We start from the raw sequence: 24,785 nt of genomic DNA, 5'->3' as shown, positions 1-24,785 counted from the left end.
GCTCACCTAACAGCATTTATTGCAGTCTGGTCAAGCGTGTCACGCTGCATGCAACGCAGTACAGCGCGTTCCTTTATCCGGTCTGTGACCAGTCACAGACCGGTCAGATCACGGGTTAGGTGGCGACTGGCGGTCTGACGCACGCCTTGCCCCATCCCGTCAAGACGAAAGCCTCTAGGCACTCGTCTCAAGCCGGAGCTAGCGTGTTATCTCTTAGAGATGGCACGTTAGCCCTGGTCAGATTTATACCAGGCTTCATCCTAACCATTACAGGCAAGGTGTTACACGAAGAAGGGCAAACATGCACGTTGTTAAGCTGACGCGTGGTGGACAAGAATGACCGGTCTGGCACTGGTCGCGTCATCGACAGACAGCCACGGTCCCGCGTCATCTCTGTCTTCGGGGGAGGTGGGGGTAGGTGTGGGCTGTCCCATCAGAAGGGCTCCCGGATGGAAACCGTACCGATCTCCGCCCATTAAAGAGAAAAAGAACAGTCCAGTTTGGAAAGAGAAAGGTGCATGTGGTATCCCCTTGAGATATAAAAGGAGGACCTTGCCCATTTAGAGGGAGATTCTTTTCCAGATTTAGAGCTTAGAACGGGGAAGAAGTTGGCTCACACTTTGTAGCTCATTCATACACAAATCCACAAAAACACAGGAGTAGGGTATTACGCTTCGCAGCGGCCCGAACCTGTATACATCGCCGTGTCTCGTGTGTCTTGTGGGCAGACGATCTTTCCAGATACAGAGGGAGAGCGAGAGCTTGAGATTTCACCCTAAGCCCCCGGCCGAACTGGCAAAGGGGGGCCTGCGCGGTCTCCCGGTGAGGAGCCACGAGCTCCGTCACATATTAATTAGGCTTAATAAATTCATGTCGCAATTTATAGGCGGAATATGTAATTTGTTTTGTTATTAGTCTACGTTTAATACTTCAAATGTGTGTCAGTATATCCAATATGACACGCCAAAACTTTTTACCCCTATCTAAACACAACCTTTGTTGTTTTTCTGACAAAGAAAATATAACTTCCGATCTCTGCACTAACTAACGATGCGTGCAGTCATATTTATGTGTACCAGAACTTAAATCCGGGTAGGTGGATTTATACTCCTGTCGTATGTCTTCACCACCACACAAACAATGCTTCTCCTCAAGTCTTTGCCGTTTACAATGTAAATCCGTAATGATGTGAGAAAATGACAGGGAGATCGAGTAAACCATAAGCTGGTTCGATGGCTTTGTTTGGTCATGTTTCATGAAAGAGAAGCGGCTGGTTTTTTTTTTTTTGTGAGGTCCAAGGTCACACACACTTAGTGAAATTATAAACCTGCAGATGCAGGCGACTCGACAACTCCCTCACCGAATGTGTGGTTGGATGCTTGACATGTAGTAGTAGTAGTATCTCGTGTTCTTGTCAACATCGCAGCCAGTGCCTTTCTCTTTGTCGCTTCAATCTGCCTCCTCTCGCTATATATCTCGCACCAGGCTGTTCATATTTGCTCCTTACCTTCTCACTAAATTCAGACGAAAATTCAGAGCTGTAAAAGAAGAAGAAAAATTCAGAGTTCAAAAGTTCAGTGAGAATTATCTTGCAGGTGCTGCATTATGGGGGACGAGAAGCATCCTAGCTCGAAGCTTTCAGAGGTCAGCATCGATCGATTTGCTGCCTTTCATGTCTGTAATTGTTCAGTTGTTCATCAGTGACATGAGCTTCGAATTGAAATTCTCCTACCTCTGGTTCAGATTCTCCGGCCAGGAAAGCTGCTGCACCGGCGGCGGCGGCTCGTCTCCGAGTTCGCCGACGTAGGGCGGGAGGACGCGTTGCACGAGAGCGACACGGTCAAGTACAGGTTCGTGTGTGTTTCTTGCAGAATTTGCATTGAGCTGAGTTTGAGAGAGAGAAAAAATGGCGGATTGATATGAAGCTGATGCTGATGTGACGCAGGGTGTTCGCCGGCACGTGGAACGTCGCCGGCGTGGCGCCGCCGGACGACCTGGACCTCGGTGACTGGCTGGACGCCAAGGCCGACTCCTACGACATCTACGTTCTTGGGTAAACCTGACGGTTTCTTGATCGCAATCACATCGGCAATGGCGATGTCGAGTTCTTGGCGTGAGATCGATTGCTTGCTTTCTCAGGTTGCAGGAGATCGTGCCGCTGAACACGAGGAACGTGCTTGGCCCGACGAGGAGCTCGGCCGCCATGAAATGGAACTCGCTCATCGGCGACGCGCTGAACAGGTTCACTACCGGAAGAAGAAGACGAGACGACGACGACGACGAGGGGGCGCAGCGGCATGGTCAGCAGCAGCAGCCGTTCAGGTGCGTGGTGAGCGAGCAGATGGTGGGCATCTTCGTCTCCGTGTGGGCGAGGAGTGGGCTCCGCCGCCACGTCCGCCACGCCGCCGCCTCCTGCGTCGGCGCCGGCGTCCTCGGCCGCCTCGGCAACAAGGTACGTAGAGCTTAGCTTAGCCAGCAATGGCGCGCGGCGGCGAGGGCAGCTCGGCTTGACCGTGGAATGGCGGCGTTGCAGGGTGCGGTGTCGGTCCGGTTCTTGCTGCACGGCACAAGCTTCTGCTTCGTCTGCTGCCACCTCGCCTCCGGCGGCAAGGACGGCGACGCGCAGCTCCGCAACGCCGACGCGGCGGACATCCTCTCCAGGACCACCTTCCGCCGCCGCACCACCGCCGCCGCGTCGCCGGCGCCGGAGGAGTTGCCGTTGCCGAGGAAGATCCTCGACCACGAGTAGGTGGCACTGCCACTGCCCTTCCCGTCGACGCCATTATTACGCGCGCCGCCGCCGCCGCCGCAGCTCACGTCGCCATCGTCGTTGTCAATTTTTGCAGCCGGGTGGTGTTGCTCGGCGACCTCAACTACCGGATCGCCATGGACGACGCGGAGGCGCGGCTGCTGGTGCGGGCGGGGAAGTGGAGCATGCTGCTGGAGAACGACGAGCTCCTCCTCGAGCTCGCCGAGGGCGGGAGCTTCGACGGCTGGCGCGAGGGCCTCGTCACCTTCTCCCCGACCTACAAGTACCACCTCAACTCCGACATGTTCTACTGGTCCATCGACGCCGCCGCCGGCGGCGGCGACAAACAGCAGCAGCGCGCGCCGGCATGGTCAGTCCGTCGTCCGTATATTTTCTCCGACCAATCGACGCCATGCATGAATTGAAGCTGACGAGTAGTGTTCGATCGATGTTGCAGGTGTGACAGGATACTGTGGCGAGGGAAGGGGATGAGGCAGGCGAGCTACGAGCGCTGCGGCGGCTACCGGATCTCCGACCACCGGCCGGTGAGGGCGTTGTTCGACGCCGTCTGCGAGCTCGCCGGAGGCGGCGTCGGCGTCGAGCACTCCGCCGCCGGCATAGCTAGCTTTGGACATGTCCCGCTTCTGTGATATCTCAAAGTGTGAAAGAGTGCCGTACATTTTTTTTTTGTTACTCCTACTTGGTTGGGAGACGCTCTGACTTTTTACTCTAAGCTTAACTAGCTTTATAGAACTATTTTTTGTAAATATTATGCTGATGTTATGAAAACAAATATATTATGAAAATGTAATCAATTATAAATTTAATAAAACTATGCTGATGTTGTAAATATTATTTTTTTTCTACGGAATTAGTTAAACTTTGAGTAGTTCAACTTTAATCAAAGTCAAAACGTCTTATAACCTGAAACGGAGGAAATAATTAACTAATTACTACTAAGTTAATTACCGAGATAATCTGTCTTTTTTGAGAGGGCGCTGGAAGATGTACTCGCGAGTGTGTAGTGTGTACGTACGTGCATTCACGTCTTATAACTGGCTAGAAAAATATCAGATTGTGCAAATCTAATTCGTGGTGCAAAACACAAGATAGAAACGTGTACACAAAACCGGTAAATGCATATATTGAAGGCGACGTTTAACTAGTCATTGACAATAGACGTTAGCTAGTCTATGTGTGATGTGTCTATGGTTATTGTCGACGTTTGATGTCGCAATTCTGGTATTTGTATAGTATGGGGATCGTCGGTGCTAGGATATACGCGAGACTGAGATAAAAGAGATGGGGACGAGGATTTTTATACAGGTTCGGACCCTGAGCTATCAGGTAATAGCCCTACATCCTGTTGGCCGGAGCCGATGTTGCTTTTTATTCACCATAATCACACTAATACAATATGTGGGGTAGCCTATCTAACTGTTGTCGACATGGAGGTCTGAAGGTCTGACTCGTAGTCGACAACAGGGTAGCCTTCCTCCTCGAGCTCGCGCCCGACGAAATCAGAGACAGTGCTAGATCCCTACGGCCGGCCTCTGAAGGTACTGGATAGGGTCGATCCAGGCGTATCTCTGATGTCGATATCCGACGGCTTGTCTTGACGTATGTTGGCTTCTATGTTGATTGTGTTGGGAGTTGATTGTCTCGTGGTGGGTGTCCCCCTGTCCTCCTAGGGGGGCTTGTATTTATACATATAGGTGTCCCCTTGTCCAAGTAGAACTAGGGAAACCAATATGGATACAATCCGAGTAGTCCTTGTCGTTTCCATGTAGAACTCTGGTTGTCTTTCCTTATCCGGAACTCCCTCGAGGTCAGTTTCCGCATAAGACATGGTATGTGGTGGATCATGCCAATATTTAGTCAACTACTATTAGGTATGTGGTATCCATAACCCTGACGATAGCCCCCGACTTCAATGCAAATGAACGAGTTCATATTCTCAACCGCAGACTTCGGAGGAACTGTTATCGAGCTCACGTGACCGTTCTCGGTGAGTCTAGAGATAACGTTAGACTTCCTTTATTAGCTTCGTGCGGGCACCGAAAGGGTTTATCTAAGTCAATCTCTGATGTCGACCGAGAAAGTACAGAGCGTACGACTAAGTCTCCCGTCTGGCTGTAATCGAGAATTTGGATTGAAGTCAAGAAATTTTATCTCGGCGGGTACACCATTTCTTCATTCCGTATTCCTTGTCGAGATCCAGCAACCGTTCTCGAGCGATCGAGGAGGCGTAGAGTCTGCGACGGAGCCTTGTCAACATTAGTCGTACTCGCCTTAGTCGATCTTGGTGTAGAACCATAGAGACATGGAGTCTTCATCAATGTCGAATAGAATTTTCCTGAAATCAATACTCAGAAAAGAATATCAAATAGAAATAGCCCCCGAGCGAACGCTCAAAGGGTGACATGTTATAATATGTATGGAAAACTAAAAATGAATTAATTTTACCGACTAATGTTTTGTGTATGAGCGTCTTCTCTCTTACCGACTTCGATCAATCAGTTTGTAGAGTCATACACTCTCCCTAGCCCCCAGCCTTGTCATCGGAGAATCGTTCTTGGAGGAAAAGGCTCTTAGACCCTTGACCTGCCTTGGTTGAACAAGCACTGATCCTAGCCCCCAGCCATGAAGTTGGAAAGTTAATTTCCGATTACACAGCTTGGTTAATATGCACGGCAAGAACTCTTACACGACCAGATCTTACATGGTCTTTCGTCTCTACAGGATCCGGCAAGGCCTTACCGGCTCTGGGCGTCCCCAGCCGAAGATCCCTTAGGTTCCTCAGAGGCCTTGTCAAGACGGCGTAAAGGGACAGTAGGATAGGTTTCAACGCTAGGTGTCGTCGTGGTAAGGGATCTCTGGGTAAAACACTTGGCGATATTGTGTACCTGCTATCAACTTTGTTGAAGTAGAGGTAGTAGGAGAAATCGCTACACCGCTGGTTGAGGACCAGGTAGTAGTCGTAACTCGACCACTTGAAGTGGAAATAGTGGGAGAATCGCTACACTGCTGGTCGAGGACCAGGGAGTAGTCGTAACTCGACCACTTGAAGTGGAAATAGTGGGAGAAACGATACATCGCTGGTCGAGGACCAGGCAGTAGTCGTAACTCGACCACTTGAAGTGAAAATAGTGGGAGAAACGCTACATCGCTGGTCGAGGATCAAGCAGTAGTCGTAACTCGACCACTTGAAGTGGAAGTAGTGGGAGAGACGCTACATCGCTGGTCAAGAACCAGACAGTAGTCGTAACTCGACCACTTAAAGTGGAAGTAGTGGGAGAGACGCTACATCGCTGGTCGAGGACCAGGCAGTAGTCGTAACTCGACCACTTAAAGTGAGGCGAGAGAGATCACTACGTTTTACTGGTTCGAGAACCAGGAGTAGGAGTCTCTTAATCACCTATAGGGGCGCTAGAGTTGGTTCATTACATGTGCATATCATGTGGCCAGCATGACTCACGTACCCAACTTATAGCATATCCAGATGTCCGCTCGCAATCATGTCGGGTGATCAAACCGACGACGTTTGCGAGGAATTATCTGTTAACAACCTTTTCTCGAGTAGTCCAACGATGGCCAGCGTTATGAGAAAGGTCGTCGGTCTTCGTTGATAGGTTGGGTGCGATAACTCCACATTTGTCGAGAATGTTCTCGATAATGGAGTGTACTCGACCATAACCTACTCGAGTGCTCAATTGTTCTTGAAAAATATTTTCTAGAAGGCAAGATATATAGCAGATAATATCGAGTATGTACTCAAAAACTGCATGGATCTTCTAGTATTATCAGGATATGACGAGCAGATGTAAATATCAGACATTATGTAAACCGTAAACAAGCATGATTTATACAGAAGATAACAGAGCGAGCCCCCAGCGTTAGACCGTAGTTGGTTTAATGTCGGAAACATCCGCGCAATAGATATTGTATAAAAAACATGCTCTAGGTAAACATAATAAATTATAGATCTGATAATGCTGTATGATCTGAAAAGGTACGATAAATTGCATAGAAAATATTGCGTATCTTTGTAGATACATGCCGGATGTATCTACGAAATTAGTAGATTAATTTGAAAAACCAATCTACCAATTACCTTATTGCGTACTCGTTCGACATCATATGATCTGACATCTTTTGGTACGCCGCATATCTTGAGGCTTGGATGATCTCGATAGACCAAGTTGTCGATGACGATGATGGTTTCGATCTAGTCGGAAGATGTACTTCAGTCGGGTTAGATCTCCTCACAGCCGAAGTCGTCGAGTAGCTTGTTGTTGGAGAATCCATCTCTTGAACCCATCTCATCGAGATCCTGAAGCACCAAAGTCCCCCTACCTGGCGCGCCACTGTCGACGTTTGATGTCGCAATTCTAGTATTTGCATAGTATGGGGATCGTCGGTGCTAGGATATATGCGAGACTGAGGTAAAAGAGATGGGGACGAGGATTTTTATACAGGTTCGGGCCCCTGAGCTATCAAGTAATAGCCCTACATCCTGTTGGCCGGAGCCGATGTTGTTTTTTATTCACCATAATCACACTAATACAATATGTGGGGTAGCCTATCTAACTGTTGTCGACATGGCGGTCTGAAGGTCTGACTCGTAGTCGACAACAGGGTAGCCTTCCTCCTCGAGCTCGCGCCCGACGGAATCAGAGACAGTGCTAGATCCCTACGGCCGGCCTCTGAAGGTACCGGATAGGGTCGATCCAGGCGTATCTCTGATGTCGATATCCGGCGGCTTGTCTTGACGTATGTTGGCTTCTATGTTGATTGTGTTCGGAGTTGATTGTCTCGTGGTGGGTGTCCCCCTGTCCTCCTAGGGAGGCTTGTATTTATACATATAGGTGTCCCCTTGTTCAAGTAGAATTAGGGAAACCAATATGGATACAATCCGAGTAGTTCTTGTCGTTTCTATGTAGAACTCTGGTTGTCTTTTCTTATCCGGAACTCCCTCGAGGTCAGTTTCCGTATAAGACATGGTATGTGGTGGATCTTGCCGATATTTAGTCAACTACTATTAGGTATGTGGTATCCATAACCCTGATAGTTATATACTCCATCCGTTTCACAATGTAAGACTTTCTATCATTGTCCACATTCATTTAGATGGTAATGAATCTAAACACATGCATTTATATGTATGTGGGCAATGTTAGAAAGTCTTATGTCGTAAAATGGAGGAAGTATGTGCCAAGATAATTAGAAAAAAGAATTATATGAGAGATAATTGATGGGATAAGTAGTAGCTATGGCAGGCTAATTAATTAACAGCGCGGTTTCAGTATCATCCGCCTAATGGCACATCACTATGTTTGAGAATGTAAATAAATAACCATCAGCAACCTTGAAAAAATATATTATTGATATACAGGGGCTATCAATCTGTGAAAGATATTTTAAGTGGGGTTAGCTATTTTTGTTCTAGTAGGGCACACAAATTAAATAAGCATATTTTTGTGTGTCAACTGATAACACAGGCATCCAGCACTAATTTTTAGATAATTAGAATTTATAAAACCTAACTTCTACATTAATGGGGTGTATACAACCACGTAAATTTCAAGCGTACAAGCTCAGTCCTTACACATAAGTTCTGTATCAACTTTCATCCGACATGTATTTCCAGAGCTACTGTATAAGTTCGTGACCATGATAGTATCTGAGATGCTTCCGACCGCTGTGACTTCTCAATTCTCATATAGGCTGTGTTTTGATCTAAAGTTTGGATCCAAACTTCAATCCTTTTTCATCACATCAACCTGTCATACACAACTTTTCAGTCACATCATCTCTAATTTCAACCAAAATTCAAGTTTTGCGCTGAACTAAACATAGCCATAATAATTTTAGTGTTTCATGTTGTATATTTTTTTATATAATTAAATTAATAAGGTGCTACGCAGTATTTAACATTGTAATGCATTTAATGAAGAAATTAAGAAAGGAATTATAGGGTTTTATTGAGACCTAGTAGTTACATGATATTTGAGATTTAGTGTGAGGATGATTTATGGAGTATTTATTTACGTATATAATTATTAATATATGTATTAGAATAATTTGGGCCAGTATACAGTTGTAGGTGACGTAGATGACTGTCCTGCATGCAGTGAGAGTGCCTTCAAAATTTGTAGCTCTTAAAAGTTTAGATTCTCACTTAGATTATACTGTGTATCCGTGTCGAATGTTTTACCGTTTATCTTATTTAAAAAATTTATAAAAAACAATTTTAAAAAAATTAGTCACATATTAAATACTATTCATGTTTTATCATCTACTAGAAAAAACACCCGTGCGTTGCCACGGGTGAAGGCTATTTTAATCTTATTATTGTTATATGGTTTAGTTAAGATGAAATTTACCGTGTTAAATTCGCTTGGATATATATTTTTGTTAGAAAATCATGAGCTGCAATTAGGAGTCCGATCGTCTCAAATTAGCATGCGAGTTTTTTAAAGAGATTTTTTATACGATTCCTTTTGTATTTCCAAAAGCGGACGAATTTAAAACCCGACTCAAATACGAATTTGTATTTTCAAAAGCGAACGAATTTAAAAACCGACCCATATACGAATGATGTACCAAAACTACCGGCAAAAACATTTTCATTTTTTATATATATATTTTTAAAAAAGTAGTCAGCAGTCTTTTTTTTCCTTTTTTTTACAGTAGAAGTTTTTTCCTTATTTTTTTCTCGCCTTTTTTTCTCCACCGGGAGTCAGACTTTTTTTTTAGTCGGACGGTTTCTTTTTACGATAGAAGTTTTTTTTTCTTCTCTTTTTTTTCCACCGAGGAGTCGGATTTTTTAAGTAGTCGGACTTTTTTTTGGATAGAAGTTGTTTTTCTTTTATTTTCTCGCCTTTTTTTTCCACCGGACGACAGAAACGTCTCTTATTTTTCGATTATTAGTAGTAGAATAATAATAAAAATACTAATCATAAAAAATTTTTAAATAAGACTTCAAATAAGACGAACGGTTAATCGTTGGATATGAATAATGTAAAACTGTATTTATTTTGGGACGGAGAAAGTAAAATACAGTAGTACACAGTCCAAAAAATAATCTAATAAACACTCAGCTTGATCCATTCTTACTAGGTGGATACTCACGTGTTGTTTTGCAAAATCGGTCAGTAGAGCATTACCATCGTGCCAATAGGGGTGAAGGAAAAAAAAGACTAAAACCAATAGAAAAAAAAGACCGAGATAGAGAAATTTGATTAAGATCCAACTAACCAAATTATGTTCGGTCAATATTTTGGCCATTAGCCTCGGTTTTTATTAGTACGTTTTTCAAACTGTTAAATGGAATATTTTTTTAAAAAAGCTTTTTATATAGATGTTATTTTAAAATATCAGATAAATTTATTTTAAAAGTTTATAATAATCAAAATTTAACTAATCATATACTAAATTACTTGTTTTCCGCATACCTTCATCTTAGGCACACTTTGGGATGAAACCGGAGATGACCTACTACTCCATAAAACCTCGGTGGAACATGATTGAGTATTAGCCACGTGTCACCTCTCCATCTATGACAGCACCAAAGTGGTGCCACTAGCTATATATGTATATATGCATCGCATCGTCCATCATGGTTGGTCTATGGATGGCTTTCAGTTGGATTATTGGACCCCGGCCCCAAGCAAAAGCAATTGCTGGCCAAGAATTGGAAATCTCGTGTATGCGCAGTGGCGACCAGAGACAGAGAGTGGAGGACGGCTGACACGTGTGACGACTCTCAGTTGGCAAATCTACATTCATCAGCAATATAAGGCCTGTTTGAGATAGCTACAGCTCCAGTTCCACCCCTCCTAGAACTGGAGCTCAGCCAAATAATTTCAGCTCCACCAAAACTGGGAGTAGAGCTGGGTAAAACTCTATCACAAAATAAACTAGAATTGTGAAGCTGGGTTTAGACAGCTCTACAACTTTACTCCAGACCCAACTTCTAGAATTAAATTTAGGAGTTGGGTCTGTACCAAACAGACTCTATTCAGCTCTTAGGCCAGTCACAATGGCTAGTGTCATTGCACGGCTACCCAAAATATTATACCATCTTCTCTCAAATGAAATCTTTTATGAAACAATCCCCACAGTGGAGGGGTTTCACTTTGACGTTTCCAAGACTAAGCAAAGCATTTAATTGATACAAGTTGCTGGGATCATTTGTACCCAAAATCCGGCGCGGCGCGGGAGAATGCGGAGGTCGCACGGCGGAGGCGGACGCAAGAGATCCGGTGAATGAAACGAATCGGCCTCAACGGGGGTTTCACTCTGTTACCGAGGACTTGGAAACGACGCTGACGAGTTTCACCAGGATGAAACTCTTTCCTTCTCTCTCATCCCCATTTCATGCAAATAATCATTTTTTATTCAGTCTTACCCCTATTAAATGTGCATGACACACCAGTGAAACCCCCATTGTGACTGGCCTTAGTGATCAGTACTGTACAACAATTGGAGAAGTGGATGCACACGTGGCACATCGGGTGCATATGCATTATGATGACGTGGAGCCCAGGTCGTACGAGGGAGACTTGGCTGGGTAACACGTGTGCGGCTGTGCATGGATCAGGGCCGGGCACTAGTCTATGCTGCATAGATCTGCATGCAAAATCTGGCATTCCCTACATCCAAGAGGCTATAATATATCTATTTTTTTTACATAATTTTCAAATTAGAGAAACATATTTATAGTTTCTATGTGCTAAATTAAATTACTGACAAGATATTAAGATGTCATTTTAGTATTGATTGGTTATATTCATGTATATAGCTTTTTATTTATATCATATGGTGGGTGAGTTAATTCCTACTTAATCTTAGTGATAAAAGAAATATGGTTCATACTTTGGATGTACGGTGTATGGATTTGTTTGGTTTGAAGCCAAGATTGATATTTGTCCTACTAAAGTGTTGATAAGTTTAACAGTGTTAAAGGGATCTATCTTTTTTCTCGAACACGCAAAAGGATTGCACGTCAATATATTAGAAGATAAGAATATTCGTTACACAACGCATTAAGCCAGACCGACTTATGCCAAAAGAGGAGGAAAACAAAAGACCAAAGGAAAAAGACTCGGAAAGTACGACTCCAACCAACTGGAAGGGGCAGAGCCCACTACTCTCCCAATAAAACCCCAAAATTAGCAATGCCAGCTAACGACCAAAGATGGCTCTATGAGCGGATGGACTGAAGGACCTCCGAGATCGGCGATACTTGGTTTGCTATCAATTTTTATCCACGCTAGCTAGCTAGTTAATTTAAATTTTATATTATCAAATTTGGTAGCATAAAAGCTTGCCAGGGTTTTAAAGTATTAAAATTTCAATGGAGCAAAAATTGGTTCCAAACCAAACCAGCATGGGGATGGATGCATGCGACAAAGAGGGACGACGTTTCATAAAAAGCTTGGGGGACCTGACCGGGCGGCACGATGGAGTGCACGATCTATCGGGTCCATCTCTCATTAATCACTCACCTGCTTCTGTTGTAGCTTCCAGATCATTCCATTTCGCCTGGACCTAGCCGTACGTAAAAGGAGAGTGAGTCTCGCGAAATCGATTGGAACCGGTAACATATCTCTTCTCTCTCTAGAATTAATCATATTTTATTAATTTAACAATTTAGAGTCGATATCAATACAATACGACGTCAAAAGAAATTTAGAAAAAAAAAATCAAATTTTATATATAACTAAAATAAAAATAGTTAGAAACATTAAAACGATACTCGGTCACAAATTTCCGTGATCATTTTTATCTCCCTCCCACCCAATAAGTGGGAGCAGGAGTGCAGTGCAGTGCAGGGAATCAGATGCAGATGCGAGGTGTGTGTTGTCGTAGAGTGGCAGCATTTGTATATGGTGAGTATAATTTGTGCCACCAGCTGCATCCCTCTCATGGCGTCGTCTCTTTCACTCTTGTTGAGACGCAGGTGCAGTGAAGATTGCGTTTTTGGAGGAAGGATGTTACGTGGCCTGCCTGCCCTGCCCTGCGATGATCAATCATCATCGTACGTGCAACATTGACACCGATGATAGATCGATGAGGATTCCATTCACTTGACGGACAAAAACGCGTGTGGTGCGGTATGTGCGCCGTGGGGCGGTCGGGGAGACACGGATTTTGACATGACAGACGCGCGCGGTGAGCAGTCGCCTCACCTGCGCTCCGGGAAATCCCTTGCGATCACAACAGTTTTTTATACTGTTCTGAATCAGTTCGGGATAATTTTAAGCTGCTCGCCCGCGTGCAGGAGCAGATGCTGATTTTTGTGGGCCTTGACGGACCTTTTTGAGGCCCACAAGAGCTTTCAGTTTGGTATACGAAGTCAATGGGCCCTTACAATTTTGGGCCAGGCCTTCAGATCTCTCAGGAGCAAGAGGCCCTGACCATACTTCACATTCCCACATAACCGCCAGAGCCATATTTACTCACCGCACCAGTTGAACACGTGAGTCTTTGACTATTCTGAGGCAAGAGCAAAGCTTAGCACTGACACTGATTCACTGAAAAAGAAAAAAAACCTAGCACTGCCAAAACCAAACCCCATGTAGCTAACCGTCGACAGTTTTTTTTAATGAAAACTGTCAAATTTTTTTACCATTGATTCCGTGTTAAGATTTGTGCTGAGATATTTTGCTATCGGATCTAAACCCTATTTTCACAAGCTAGTCCCATCATCACATGTTTATTGTAGATTTGTTCAAGTTACATTCTAGTTACATGCTAGTTATATTGTAGTTACACTATAATTACATTGTAACTATAGTGTAACTACACTATAACTACATTGTTATCTCTATATAAATTAGATATAAAGTTGCATATATTATTTTAATACATATATACAATTTATTATTATTATATTATAGTGGGCTCTAATGATCTATTAGGGGTGGGGGGGAGGTCTAAAGACCCCCCCGCCCCCATGTTGTCTCCGCCCTTGCTGTGAGGTTAAGCCAAACATTAGCACTATAGATTTTCAGTGAAAACAAAATAAAAAAAAATCAAGAAATCCTAGCTCCCCAGTAGCCCCATATTCCTCTCCATTTCCCTGCTCCGCCACCGCCAGAGCAGCTAGCCGAAAACCGAGCGATCGAGCTTCAAGGATGGTAGTGGCCGGTGTGGTCGTTCTTCTCTCAGGAGCAACGAGGCGGCGCGACCAGCTGTGGCAGTGGAAAGCTTCAAGGCTAGTTGATGGTGGCATCCAGTGCAGCCAAATCTAGCTTCCCCTGACCGGATGCGACAACAGTGATGGCACAACCGGCCGGTGGGATCATAGGCAGCAGCGGCGGTGGCACAACGAGTTCATCGGCACGGCAATACTGGTAGGTCATGGTTGTGGCTGGTGTTTTGGGGGTGTCTCGTCAGAGGTAGGGCTGAAATACACAGTGTATTGTGGAGATGAGTGGCTCTACTTACTTTTTTTTGGTTTTTGGTGTGGAGAGCAAGGGATAGTATTAGGGGTTGCAACGGGGTGGGGCGGGGGCAGGGCGGGCTATAACATCCCCGCCCTTGGCCCCGGAGTGATGAACGGGGCAAAATCTCCCCGCCCCCGGCCCCTCCGGGGACCCGCACCTCGAACGGCCCCCCGTAACCCCGACGATGAGGAGGCCAACGACAAGAGAGGGGCGTGGGGACGAGGCAGACGGCGTTGGTGCGGCGACGAGGGACACGAGGATGAGGTGGATGACGAGGCACACGGTGAACGACGAGTGCCTCGGTGACAACTGATGAGGCGATGAGGGGCACGAGGATGAGGCAAATGGCAAGGAGGACGGATTAGGCGGTGGACGGCGAGGGGGGCGGCGATGACCAACGAGGAGAGGCACGCAGACGAGGCAGCGGACGACGAGTGGCTCGGCGACGACCGACGAGGAGGGGTGCGCTAATGAGGAGTGGATAGAGAGTGGCTCGGCAATGACCGACTAGCTAGGAGATGAGACGGATGGAGAGGGGGGGCGCGGATGAGGCGGGGGACAGCGAGAAGGGGCGCGGCGGCAACGTGGCAGATGGCGAGCATGCGCAGAAATGAGGCGGCTGATGGCACGGGAGACGGGAGGGATAGGGCGGTGGCTGGGGTGGAGGCTAGAGGGAGTATGTTGGGTGAGGAGAGAGTGGAGAGATTAGGGTTAGAATTTATATGTGGGCTAGTTGGGCCTATATTTTTGAAATGGGCTGCTTTTACAGCAGTATCTTATACTCTGGGGCCCCACGAGATAGTTTTGAATCCCCACCCCCGTCCCCGCTCACCCGCGGGTGAGAATTTCAACCCGTCCCTAGTCCCGTAGGGGCGGGTACCTGCTAGGTCCCCGGCCCCAACGGGGAAATTGCCACCCCTAGGTAGTATGGATGAGGTACATGTTCCAAGAGTTAGTGAGTGATGGGACCCACCAGAGATAGCATGAGAAGTAATGAGGGTAAAATCATCTTTTACTTCTATAGTTAGCTACTCCCTCCATCCTAAAATATAACAACTTCTACTCCCTCCGGTTTCATGACGTTTTGGACAATGACACGGTCTACAAAATATATCTTTGACCTTATTTTTTTATTATAATATATTCAATAAATAAATGTATGTTTACTTCTATTATAGTGCTTTGAAAGAGAAATCTATATATGTTGTTATAGTTCCTTTAAACTAAATATTTTAAAGTTATTGATAGCCAAAGTTATGAAAGTTTGACCTCAACCTTGTTCAAAACGTCAATTACTATAGAACCGGAGGGAGTAGCCCTTAAGCTTTGTCCCAAAATATAACAACTTCTTCACCAACATTCTTTTCTCCACCAATCACAAGTCTCCACCATTCAATTTTCTCACCCACATTCACTTCTCAACCAATCATAACCTTCTCTCATTTGATTTTATTGACTTTCTTAATTAATACATATGTTCAACCATAAAAATCCTTATATTCTAGCCTGGAGGGAGCATGTAAAACAAAATTTACTCAAAGATAGCTATATTTTAGTACTAAAATCTGAATGTGCTTGGAAATAAACTTATCGATCTGTACGATAATCTCTCAACCGTAGATTAATTTTCTCCCTTTTTCTCATTTTTTAGAAGGGAGAATATTCTCAGTAGCATTTATTTTTTTGTCTTCTTTTTCTTCATAGACGGGGGAGGAATTAGGGGCTGTTTGGTTGGCTCCCAAAGTTGCCATGCCAAATTTTATGCATGCCACAGTTTGTTGGATCAAGTATGGAGGAGGGCCTATAAGAAAAAGAAAAAAAATGGAGGAGGGAAGCCCACGAGTTGTGCTGGCCTGGCCCACTGGGCCGTCTCCTGTCCAGCGCTCGCCCCAGCTAGAGTAAACTTGTAAAGGCCCATTCTGCTCCGGTGAATCTCATGCATGGGCCGGCCGCAACGCGCTGCACGTCATATGAACCAACGGTGCTCTCCCTGTTTCAAAAAGAAATAAGAAAACAGCGGTCTCTCCCATTTTGCTCCCATGCGCATTCTCATTTTTTCAGGAAAGAAAACCGCAAACCGGCCAGTACCAATTGCGAATTCAAATCAGAAAAATGGCATGAAATTTAAGCTAACAAGAAAAATATGAAATCTGTGATTAAATTTTTTTTTGAAGATCTTCGAAAAGATGACGAAAGAAGTATATACGCTTCCTTAAAGACAAAGTTAGGGATCGGAAGTCTGATCGCTCACTTAAAAATTAAACGGTTAAAATATTTCAGTTGAACATAGGTGAAGCATCAAGTTATACGTTGTAAAACAAAAGGTTTAGTCATTAAAGTATTTGAAAGAAAATATCAAACATAGTAAAACGCTATTTGAAACATTTCACTCTTACACATGAAAAATCAAATTTTAATAATTAAAAATACATATTCCTCTCATCAAATATACTCATAAAAACTTTTACTGTAAACATTTATTATCACAGATCAGTCAAATAGTTTAGGAGAAAAAAAATCATTAGCTAGCCTTATCCGAATAAGGCTAATGATTTTTTTTAGCATTTTCCATTTGTAGCCTTGTACTACATGCAGTAGGCACAGAGATCAAGTTAGGCTTGTAGGTATAACGAAATGCAGATTTAGCTAAATGGACGAGAGATGTTGTGTGTACTCGTATTATGGAGGATGAAATTATTTACCTATATCCATGAATTTGCATAGTAAACTATCTTTAATTATTAAATAAGGCACTCTTTTCTTCTTCTTTTTTTTTTAAAAAAAAGGAGTGGGAGTCATAGCCCATGGCTGAGCTTGAGTTTTCGAGCCCAAATACATGGTTTCTGGTTTGGTGCACAGGAGGGTACTTTTGGAACACCAATGAGCATATTTAATTTGGAATATAAATATTATCAAAGTTAGGTAAGGAAACTGCAGTTTAATATGAACAGTGTGTTGTTTTAAATTTTCTTATTCTTAATACACGTATGCATTTGACATATTTAAAATACAACTCGTGTGCTTGCTTTGTGGATAATACAAGTGTATTCCTATAAACTTTGTAACAACTCTAATATGTTTTGTTCAACCGACATTACAATCAGCTCTCCCACATTTTTCTCCACAAGTATTAATTAATTTGTAGTCCTTTAAAATGAATGTAGGGGCTTTCTTTTTCTATTGCTTTATGAATATAATAGGGGAATGTCTAAATTAGTCACTTTTCACCTATTGGATAGAAATTCAATGGTGGTTCATCACTTATATTACTATTACTTATTTAAACAAAGATCCTCTTTTCCTAGATATAAATGGTTGAACAATAAATTGTTCTAATAACCTAAACATAAAATAAATTGACAGTTCATACAAAAAAGAAAAAAAATGACATGTAACAATGTTCAAATTAACATAGTTAAAAATATACTAAAACCATATAATGAAAAAATTGCATATTGCATAGCACTATATATAATTGTAGACATCAATGTGTAGACATCAATGTGTAATTTTAGGTAAGTAAAAAATAATTTATTTTATCTTTGATGTCTCTGAAATTTATTAAATACCATATGGGCATCTTCTTTTTGAAGGAATGGAAGAATGGATTAATGCGACACATTTCTCGGGCTTTTAAATGGTGTATTTTTCATTAAAAAAATACTTAATTTCTATATATTAACTTCTTAAAAATTGTTTCAAATACTTTTTTCAACTTTATAATAGTTAGGTCATTCATTTATACCCTCGAATAGTGAACACAAAATCATTTAGTTACTCAACTATTCTACTATTCAGGAAGAAAAACACGGCCTCGGAATATATGTTCTCTCAATATATCTCGTGTATACCAATTAAGGCTGTGTTCGGAGGTGGGTGTTAGGAACACATCTCCCATGCATGGAAAACGGAACGGTCTATTAGGACGTGATTAATTAAGTATTAGCTATTTTTTTTTCAAAAAGGATCAATATGATTTTTTTAGCAACTTTCATATAAAATTTTTTTTGCAAAAAATACACCGTTTAGTAGTTTGAAAAGCGTGCACGCGAAAACGGGAGAGGAGAGTTGGGAAAAGAGAGTACCGAACACAACCTAAATATACCTTGGTGTCCAATACTGTTGTCAGTTGTATCTAACTGTGATCGGATATGTGTATAACAACATACTCCTATATGTCAATTAATTAGATTTTTATGCATGTCAAATAAATACATTTGTGTATACTAGTACTCCCTCCGTTTCACAATATAAGTCATTCTAGCATTTTCCACATTCATATTGATATTAATGAATCTAGACATATATATCTATTTAGATTCATTAACATTATTATTAATGTGGAAAATGCTAGAATGACTTACATTATGAAACGGAGGAAGTAGTACTTATAGCATAGCTGCGTCAGTGTTCAGACGACGATCGATCGATCGATCACCATAAGTGTCGGAATTTGTTATTTGCAAATTCTGTACAATGGAAGTTGACATATATATATATGAACTACATCAAACCAGTCCTGATCATGTAGAAGAAACTCAACTCTCGAGTTTGACTTCTCTCGCCGACAAATGGAACTGATAAAACCATTAATTAGTTATATATATAACTAAGTCTCCAAAAGTACACGCGTATTCCACTATGAACGAATAGGAAGGCATACTCTCCCAGTGAACACATATTTTTAATGTTTACGAGTACACCAAAAACATGAAATAACGTATATCATAAGCAATGATAATTTTAATTTATGAATTAAAACAAAAAGAAGAAAGAAAACATCATACAGTTCATTGTCAACTCTGCACAAAAGTAAATTAGAGAAATAACAAAAGTACTTGTCATCATGCTGATCAGAGATTAATTTGATCATGGCTCGATCCCGGAGATTATTTTTAATGAACCCGCACGATCAAATATACTGAAAAAACCTACTGAGAATTTCAGGAGCAACATGCTTAGATTCCATGTCACATGATGTTTAACTTAAATCAGGGATCACGCTGGACGTTTTAGCCTGCAAAATACCTTCTCCTAATCCGGCTGCTCTGCATCAAAATAATTAATTAACAGGCTTGGTACGATATATGATTGCATACAGCTTAATTTTCTGTTGCACACACGGTCTGCAACACTCTGCACATCGACCATTCATCAGGTGACTTGTCCAGAATTCCATGTGATATACATAAGTTCAGAATATTAAAATATGTTTACAGACAGTAATCAAAAGTTTTTCTCTTAATTGAACCCACACGGCCGGTGCATCGCATTGCGCCAACTGGCCTTTGCAGACAATATATATTAGTTTAGAAACATGTAGGTAAGAAATGCTTTTTTTCTTTGTGAAACCGATCGAGATGTGCTATTGTCAACTAGCTATTTATTAATTTAATTACTGAAACAATTATTGCACTATGCAACTAAGAATTCAAGTTAAGGAAATTAAACAGATCATATACTGGCAATTATCGTTTTTTAAGGGGCGGACTGACAATAACATTATTACAACCAAATGTTTACTAGCATATAGCAGAACTCTTGTCAGCTTTGATCGATAACATGAAGCTTGACAGAGAGATCCAAGACTGCAAATGCAAAACAAAACCAAATTAAGTACTCCTACTTCAATTCACATGCACGCTTCATAGTTAAATTTCTTTAGAAGTTCTTTTCATCGAATTAAAATTAGGATACAAAATGGCTGACACTTGTGCTCAAAATCCTGATTGATAGAGTGGCTCCATATTAATACTGCATTGGGATATTACGTTAAATTTGTTTGCTTACAAATACTATATATGACGAATACTGACGGTCTAGCTAGGGATCGAATAAACATGAATTTTTCATCTCTAGTATATTTTGTCAGGCTGCATTGCATGCTGCAACCCCTGCAGCTGCAGAACATATAATCCAGCTAAGATTCTCATTACTGCTGGGGAAACGAAGTTAATTAGTAGTAGCAGTTAACTTTTGTATATAGCTTGGTCAACTATGCTTAATTTAGTTTACATATACTACTATATGGGTAATGTGTTGTGGTCATCCACTTCCCTAATCCCTATAGCCCCTAGCTTAGTCGTCGATTGTTCCTGTAGGCTGCGACATGCGTAGACTGACTGAATGCGATGCGACAAAGACGCATCAGCAACCAACTAAACGGTTTTTGTTCCTCACCCTAGTAGTAGGGGAAAGGAATCTAACGGTAGCTGTCTTATCCCCTGCTTAGTTTAATTTAATTACTGCTTAATTACATTGGATCCAACCCCCTGCACTGTCGGATTCAATTCAGCACTTGTACAGCTCTAGATCCCCCAGCAGATAGATCAGCAGATACCAAGTTGATTGTTGTTAAATATATCAAAACTGCAGGTGTTGATCGATCATTCGTTGGAGTAGAGGTGCTATCCCATCAGATGTTTAGGACAAAACGAAGGGGAATAGAACTCTGGGTACTTGACAAAGGGCCTGTTTAGGGGAGCTTGTCCCAGCTGTAGCTTTTCCCAAAAACTGCTTCTGCTAGAAGCCGCCCCAAACAATCCACAGCTTCTGAGAATCCATAGTTACAGATTCTGAAAAATGAACTAAAAAGCAAGAAGCTGAAGAAGCTAGGTTTCAGAGCTTTTTTAGATTCTCAGAAGCTGGCTACCAAACAGCTGCTTCTCAGAATCTAAAACTCCCCCAAACAGACCCAAAAACAGCTGAGTAAAGTTATTTTTATTAACCAAAGTTTCACAATGAACTAGGACAAGCCTAACCTTCCACATAATACATATATAATTGCCATTGTTGCATTTTGAGGGACTTAATTTTAGCCAAGCCATGAAGCCGCAACTGATGGTGCATCATGCGAGATAAAGGATTGGTATGGCAGCAATTGAGTATCCTCATCACGCGAGAAAAAAAGTTTCTTTGGTATTTCATACAAAGTAAGTTAAAAAAAGAACTTTTTTTTGGGTATTTGGTGGTAAGGACTTCGGTTGTGGTGGACACCAGCCCTCGAATCCATTCTCATAACTTAAGAAGCAAAATGCAAAAATTACAGCATAACCCATGTCGTTCTTGGGCCAAAGCCAACATGGCAGCTCAAGCTGTCTAACCCCGGTCCAAAGTATAAATTAAAGATGGTAAATATATGTGATGTTAAATGAAAAGATTGGTTTACTTCTAATCCATTGTGAAACTTCAGCAAATAAAGATAGCCCAAGATAAGTACTCAAAACAAGATTAGTGCAAATATGGAAAAAGGAAAAAAAATAGATGGTACTATTTACGTCCCAAAACTTATATTTTGGGTAGAGGAGACGAATTGAATGATGAATCACCATGTATATATTAAAGTTATCAGTGTTACACATTTAAAAGTAGAGGTAGTAATACCATAAATAGTTGATATAACCAACATCTGCATCTTCAAATTTCAACTTTTTTAACTTAAGCTGTATATCAACTTTTTTAACTTAAGTTGTATTTTAAATTGAGTTTTCTTTTGCACATGCTTTGTTAACTCAAACATGATCATTACCTGTTGTATATCATTGAAACCACACAAAATCTCTTGTTCCACTTAGAACATTAATTTGGTTTTGGAACAGATCCAGTTAATTAATTGATACAACTAATGAGTGGTAATTATGAAGTGGAATTCATTTGGCAGTTGAATTCAATTCTAAGTTGATAAAGACCTGCTCAACCTTTTATTTTTTTAAAACACTAATTTGGGAATATTTTTTGGCAAAGTAATACTCATTACATAGCAACGTGTTGATCAATGGATACATTTGATTTCCAATATTCTCCGGCTGCATATAGGCTCCCCTGTTCCATAGGAAGGTTTGACTACAACATATTATATCTGGGGTACTAAATAAATAAATGTGCAATGAAACCACATGGTTGGTGATGCAAGTCAACCCCAGTATTACACAGCTGCTAAACTGTTGAATTTGCAAGCTAAGCTACTTAATCTCCATATAATAGTCTTCTTCCTCTACTCTAGCAAATTAAATTAATTAATTAAGCTATTCTCCATTTAATCCAGCTAGATCACTACCGACAGAAACTGCCCCCAAGCTGAGGCAGCCTCATGACCCACTGACACCTTGGCCCCACCATTACATGCTCTGCATTAGATCCTTCTGTTGGACACCCTATAATCAAATGATTAGCACCTGTAATTAACTAAGACAGTGTAATTAACTAAGTTGTGGTCCGACCAGGTTAACGTGTGGTCAACGACGAGAGGTCAGCCATGGCGCTTTGCAACACCATAAAAAGGGCAGCACCCGCGAGATGACGACGAGGAGACGAAGCAATTCAAACAGCCAAGAAGAAAGAGGAAGAAGGAGCTCGCGAGATCGCTAGCTAGCCATGGTGGCGGCGATGACAATGTGCGCCGCGGTGGCGGTGCTCCTCGTTCTGACGTCGACAATGGCGGCCGCCGCCGGCGATGGCGATGGCGATGGCGGTGGCTTCGACTACAAGAAGGCGCTGCACAGCGGGCTGCTCTACTTCGAGGCGCAGCGGTCGGGGCACCTGCCGTACAACCAGCGGGTGCGGTGGCGCGGCCACTCGGGGCTCGCCGACGGGCTGCAGCAAGGGGTGGACCTCGTCGGCGGCTACTACGACGCCGGCGACAACGTGAAGTTCGGCCTGCCCATGGCGTTCACGATGACGATGCTGTCGTGGGCCGCGGCGGAGTTCTGGGACGAGATCGCCGCCGCCGGCGAGCGGCGGCACGTGCTGGAGGCCATCAAGTGGGGCACCGACTACCTCGTGAAGGCGCACACCGCCGCCGACGAGCTGTGGGCCGAGGTCGGCGACGGCGACACCGACCACTACTGCTGGCAGCGGCCGGAGGACATGACGACGTCGAGGCAAGCCTACAAGGTGGACCGCGACAACCCCGGCTCCGACGTCGCCGGCGAGACCGCCGCCGCGCTCGCCGCCGCGTCCATCGTGTTCCGCCGCTCCAAGCCCCGCTACTCCCGCCTCCTCCTCCGCCACGCCGAGCAGCTGTTCGACTTCGGCGACAGGTACAGGGGCAAGTACGACAGCAGCATCGGCGAGGTGAGGGCGTACTACGCGTCGGTGAGCGGCTACGGCGACGAGCTGCTGTGGGCGGCGCTGTGGCTGCACCGCGCCACCGGCCGCCGCGGCTACCTCGACTACGCCGTCGCCATGGCCGACGAGCTCGGCGGCGTCGGCTGGGCCGTCACCGAGTTCAGCTGGGACGTCAAGTACGCCGGCCTCCAGATCCTCGCCGCCAAGGTGCTCATGGACGGCGGCGACCACCCGGCGGCGCACGCGGCAACGCTGGAGCAGTACAGGTCCAAGGCGGAGCACTACCTCTGCGCCTGCCTCGGCAAGAACGCCGCCGCCGGCGACAACGTCAACCGCACCGCCGGCGGCATGCTGTTCGTCCGCCGCTGGAACAACATGCAGTACGTCACCAACGCCGCCTTCCTCCTCACCGTCTACTCCCGCTACCTCCGCGACTCCGGCGGCGACACCATCCGGTGCTCCGGTGGGGCTATGGCAACCGGCGACGAGTTGGCGGCGATGGCGAGGGCGCAGGCGGACTACGTGCTGGGCGACAACCCGGCGGGGGTGAGCTACATGGTCGGGTACGGGCGGCGGTTCCCGCGGCGGGTGCACCACCGCGGGGCGTCCATGGTGTCGCACCGCGCGGACGGGCGGTTCGTGGGGTGCGTGCAGGGGTACGACCGCTGGTTCCGGCGCGGCGGCGCGAACCCGAACGTGGTCGCCGGAGCCATCGTCGGCGGGCCGGACGACCGCGACAGGTTCAGGGACAGCCGCGACAACTACATGCAGACGGAGGCGTGCACGTACAACACCGCGCCCATGGTCGGCGTCTTCGCGCACCTGCACGCCCAGAAGATGGCGGCGAGGACTGCTAATAATAATGCCGATCGATCGATGATTAAACGAGTGGATTGAACACCAAGAATTTTAGTTGATTATTAGGAGGGGTTTTGGTTGGTTTTTGGGTTAAGGTTTAATTTGGAGTGTTAGAATTTTGATTAGGGATGTGTAGGTTTGTGGCATTGTTGCATGGCTGAATAGGCCGGCACTGTAAGTTTGCATGTGTAGCTATTTTTTGCATTTAGTAGTAGTGTGTATGTAATTGCATGTTGAAATAGATGAAGTTTTTGTTACAAAAGAAAAAGGGGTTTTCAAGGGATTTGTATGCTTCAAAACTCAAAACATATAAAAATGGCAGTTCCGTTATGGAAGAGAAAAATTTTAGAATCTTCCAATTGCTCGTCATAACTGACCATGCATATGGTATCTGAATTCCGAAAGCAGAGACATACATACTCACAAAATTCCGATGTATCAATCTGGAAATCTGCTGCCTATTTAAACATAGACCACAAAACATGTTCATGAAAGAAAAGAAAAAAAAATCTCTGTCTCTCCGGATTTGAGTCCTAACATGCTGCAGCCTGCATCTGCATGCATAGTTGGATAAAAACCCAGATCGACTAAAACAAAACAAAACCGGATCTGGACGTGCATTTGAACCGTTTTGGACCGGGTGAACCGGACGGTTT

General features: G+C 43.8%; 2 protein-coding genes across 2 annotated transcripts; both read left to right on the top strand.

The window, feature by feature from the left end:
• Positions 1-1,067: 1,067 nt before the first annotated feature.
• Positions 1,068-3,601, top strand: LOC4345612 (type IV inositol polyphosphate 5-phosphatase 9). Its single transcript, XM_015793494.3, has 7 exons — positions 1,068-1,644; positions 1,744-1,850; positions 1,946-2,053; positions 2,140-2,452; positions 2,534-2,745; positions 2,847-3,119; positions 3,207-3,601. Exons 1-7 carry the CDS (start codon positions 1,606-1,608, stop codon positions 3,397-3,399), a joined length of 1,245 nt encoding a protein of 414 aa, XP_015648980.1. The 5' UTR covers positions 1,068-1,605; the 3' UTR covers positions 3,400-3,601.
• An 18,986-nt stretch (positions 3,602-22,587) lies between these two features.
• On the top strand, positions 22,588-24,168 carry LOC107276216 (endoglucanase 21). The gene has a single exon (XM_015793970.3). The coding sequence runs from the start codon at positions 22,591-22,593 to the stop codon at positions 24,166-24,168; it is 1,578 nt and encodes a 525-aa protein (XP_015649456.2). The 5' UTR covers positions 22,588-22,590.
• The last annotated feature ends 617 nt before the right edge of the window (positions 24,169-24,785 follow it).

This window comes from Oryza sativa, chromosome 8 (genome assembly GCF_034140825.1).
Source record: "Oryza sativa Japonica Group chromosome 8, ASM3414082v1".
In the NCBI taxonomy this organism is placed as follows: Eukaryota; Viridiplantae; Streptophyta; class Magnoliopsida; order Poales; family Poaceae; genus Oryza; species Oryza sativa.
This window is presented reverse-complemented; position numbering and strand designations above follow the sequence as displayed.